This window comes from Otolemur garnettii, unplaced genomic scaffold (genome assembly GCF_000181295.1).
Source record: "Otolemur garnettii isolate 467f Iridium unplaced genomic scaffold, OtoGar3 scaffold00127, whole genome shotgun sequence".
Taxonomy (NCBI): Eukaryota; Metazoa; Chordata; class Mammalia; order Primates; family Galagidae; genus Otolemur; species Otolemur garnettii.
Window position 1 is genome coordinate 2,647,673 of NW_003852522.1, and position 3,190 is coordinate 2,650,862.

General features: G+C 53.9%; 2 protein-coding genes across 8 annotated transcripts in view; one reads left to right on the forward strand and one right to left on the reverse strand.

The window, feature by feature from the left end:
- PRKCSH (protein kinase C substrate 80K-H) overlaps positions 1 to 2,345 on the reverse strand; it is a 14,546-nt gene extending 12,201 nt beyond the window's left edge. For 3 of the 6 annotated variants that reach the window (XM_012810177.2, XM_023518022.1, XM_003797939.3), the window contains exons 1-5: positions 2,197 to 2,345; positions 1,719 to 1,888; positions 1,400 to 1,516; positions 677 to 772; positions 529 to 586 (exon numbers count right to left, since the gene is read on the reverse strand). In XM_012810177.2, coding sequence (XP_012665631.1) covers positions 529 to 586; positions 677 to 772; positions 1,400 to 1,516; positions 1,719 to 1,809 — 362 coding nt within the window. In that variant the 5' untranslated portion in view covers positions 1,810 to 1,888; positions 2,197 to 2,345. Of the gene's footprint in view, positions 1 to 528; positions 587 to 676; positions 773 to 1,399; positions 1,517 to 1,718; positions 1,889 to 2,180 lie in introns of all 6 variants that reach the window. The other 3 variants (XM_023518021.1, XM_023518023.1, XM_023518020.1) reach the window with 3 other exon arrangements.
- A 483-nt stretch (positions 2,346 to 2,828) lies between these two features.
- The window catches only part of CCDC151 (coiled-coil domain containing 151), a 10,307-nt gene continuing 9,945 nt past the window's right edge, over positions 2,829 to 3,190 (forward strand). For both annotated transcript variants that reach the window (XM_023518064.1, XM_012810171.2), the window contains exon 1: positions 2,829 to 3,115. In XM_023518064.1, the coding sequence (XP_023373832.1) occupies positions 2,875 to 3,115 (241 nt within the window). In that variant the 5' untranslated portion in view covers positions 2,829 to 2,874. The remainder of the gene's footprint in view (positions 3,116 to 3,190) is intronic.

Below are 3,190 nucleotides of genomic sequence, written 5' to 3' on the forward strand. Positions count from 1 at the left end.
CACCCTGGGTAGAGGGCTATGGCGTCACAGCTCACAGCAACCTCCAACTCCTGGGCTTAGGCGATTCTCTTGCCTCAGCCTCCTGAGTAGCTGAGACTACCGGCGCCCACCACAACACCTGGCTATTTTTTATTACAACTTGGCCGGGGTCAGGTTCGAACCTGCCACCCTCGCTATCTTGGCTGGCGCCCTACCCACTGAGCCATAGGTGCCACCTGAAAAAAAGTTTGGAGTCAAAAGTTGGACTGATCTGGGTTTGAGTCCTGGCTCTGCCATCTCCTAGCTATGTGATAACCCTGGGGAAATAATTTCTCTTTCTAAATTTCAGTTTCCTCATTTATTGATGAGGAAAACAGTTAGATTTGCTTTACACTAAAGGGAAAGTCAGTGACTAGGATTCAAAAAGCAACTAGCAGAGAATGAGCACTCAAAAGCCAAAAACAGAAAAGAGAGTAGGCCTGATTCTCTGGGTAGGACCCAGCTAAGTCTAGGGATGAAGCAATAGGAGGGGTATTGTCACCCACGTACTTGCAGGTGTTCTCACAGACGATGCCGCTGTTGTACTCATCTGTCCCATCACAACAGTCTGAGACAGAAGCAAGGGCTGAGATCAGACCTGGCAGTACCTTCTCCCACCCACTGTTTCATTCTCCTACCATGGTTCGTCCTTACTCACCGCAAATTCCATCATTGACCCGGCTGGAGGAGATATATAGGGGCTTGTAGCCAGTATTGGTGCAGTGGAAGCTGCCATTAGGACAGGCAGCTGTGCCTGTCAGGAACAAAGGAGGGGAGGTTTACAGTGTCCACGCAGGGCAAGAAATGTCCCCATTCATCCACAGTTATAACCCCAATAACTATACGCTTGCACAGAGCAAAAGAAACATAAGACCAATCAAGGGAAGCAAAGAGCTATATGCTGTAGGCCCGAAACAACCTTCCAATGCTCTCTCCTGCTTCCCCTCACTGAGACTGAGGCCCTCTAACACTGTTCTCCCTTCACCTTTTTTTTTTATTAAGAGACAGGGTCTCCTAATTTCTGGCCTTAAGTCATTGTCCTGTCTCAAGCTTCCCACAGTGCTAGGAATACAGGTATGAGCCACTGGCACCTGGTCCCCACCTTCATCTCTGTCTCCCACTTCTGGGGATTTGCCCGTGCTGGCCCCTCCATCTGTAGTACCTTCAGGATTCAGCTGAAAACTAACCTCCTCTGAAAATTCTTTCCTGACCCCCATGCTGGTGGGGAAAGGGCCTCTCTGTGTTCCCACAAGTTCCCTGGCTATAACACTGAATTTTGTGCCTGCTTTCACTCACTCAGCAGGGAGCCATGTAAAGGAAGGGCCTGGCATTCAACAGGTGCTCAATAAATATTTGATGAATAAACAGAAGAAAAGCTCACCTGGCTCATCTGAGCCATCCTTGCAGTCACAGTAGTCATCGTTGACCTGATCAAAGGGGATGGTGGCCGAACCATCCAGGCAAGTGAAAGGCTTGGACTCGTCGTAGAAGTGATGGTCTTGTGGGGGTAAGAGGCTCAGCCCAGGGCAGAAAGGGGCCTTCTCCACCAAATACCACCTCTGTTCCCCCCAAGCCCACCAGCTGAACACTGCTGGTAAACTGAGGCAAAAGGCTGCAAATGCCTATCCCAGGGCCAAAGGTTGGCCCCTCCCACACCCAACCCCCAACTTCAGCCTTGCGGGAAGATGAACAAGACTCACTGGTGAGGGAGACGCCTCGGGGCCTCTTGACCTCCACCGTCCAGCTAAGCGGTAGCAGCAGCAGCGGCAGCGGCAGCAGCAGCATTAACATATTCTACTGGAGACTGTGAGCCCGGAAATGGGTTGTACTGGAGGAAATAGGCTGCGGGGAGATGCGCTGTGACTCTACGCTGCAGCAAGAAAAGGGCGCCCGGGCAGTGAGAGAGGGCTACTTCCAGCCACCTGGATTCCTCCACGGCTTCTGGACAATAAGGGTTTTATAGGACGAGAGACTAGTCTCCCCAATCCTAGCCAGTGGGGGAAAGTCTCACTTTGCTCAAAACAATGTTGGGGACCTCAAAATCTCCACTCCCTGTGCTCAATACGGCCCAATTCCCGCCAATAGGCCAAAGGGCCTAACACCCCCTAACACGCACGAACCCTCCGGCTGTCCACTACAGTATAAGTGAAATGCCCTCCTACTCGCTAGTTCACCCACACGAGGCCGAGGCAAAGGTCACTATACACCGCGCCCCTCTTGCCCAGCAGGCACGGTTCCTGCCGTAGAAAGAAAGCGGAAAAGCCTTGCATACGTTACTTCCGGCCTTACGTCGCGTACCGGAACGGCGGCTCAGAGCCGCCATGGTGGGAGAGGCAAGCGCAGGGGCGAAGGGGCGGTGCCAGAATCCAGACGGCCATCTTGGGCCGGACTGTGAAGCCTTAGAGAGAAGATAATACTGAAAGCTCGCTCTTAATGGCGGCGCAGTGTACCTCCATTTTTGGAGTGGCGGCTACCAAAGCCGGAAAAGTTCCTGGAAAATACCTGCGAACCCCCGGCTCGGGAAGGAAGGGAAGGGAGGAAAATGGATGAGCACGTGATCTACAAAGTACCCGCTGCTGTCCTGGGGCGCGAGTCTGCTCCGCCCTATATTGGGACCGCCCCTCGTAGCGTCAGCCAATGAGAGTAGCGGCATCGAACGCCGGTGGTCTCCATGGAAACACTGGAGGGAGGAGGGGAAGTGGTTACCTAGCAACTGGGAGATGCTGAGAGGCCCCGCCAAGCGGTCGGAAAGTGCATTTCCAGAGCCTGAGGAACCCGAGCTGACAGATCCTGGACAGGGGCGACAGACTTCTAGTTGTCCCCTAGCTCCCAGGAGCCCTCGGCTCCAACCCAGTCATGACGTCTCCCCTGTGCAGGGCGGCCTCCGCCAACGCCCTTCCTGCTCAGGACCAGGTTACGACTCCATCTTCCAAGGCCAAAAACAAGGCTTCAGCCAAGCCCAGCCACCCCCGAGGCAAGGGCGCGGTCCAGGCTTGGCCTCCACGCCATTTCAAGGCCGGATCCTTCCGCCGCGGTATGGGGAAGCCCTCTGTGCACTTGCAGGTGGCTGAGTTACAAAGAAAGATACAACTGTTAGGTAAGATGGCTCCAGGGAGCACTAAAGAGTCAACTGGGTCCACGCAGTCTTCTGACCAGGCATAATGTGACAAAG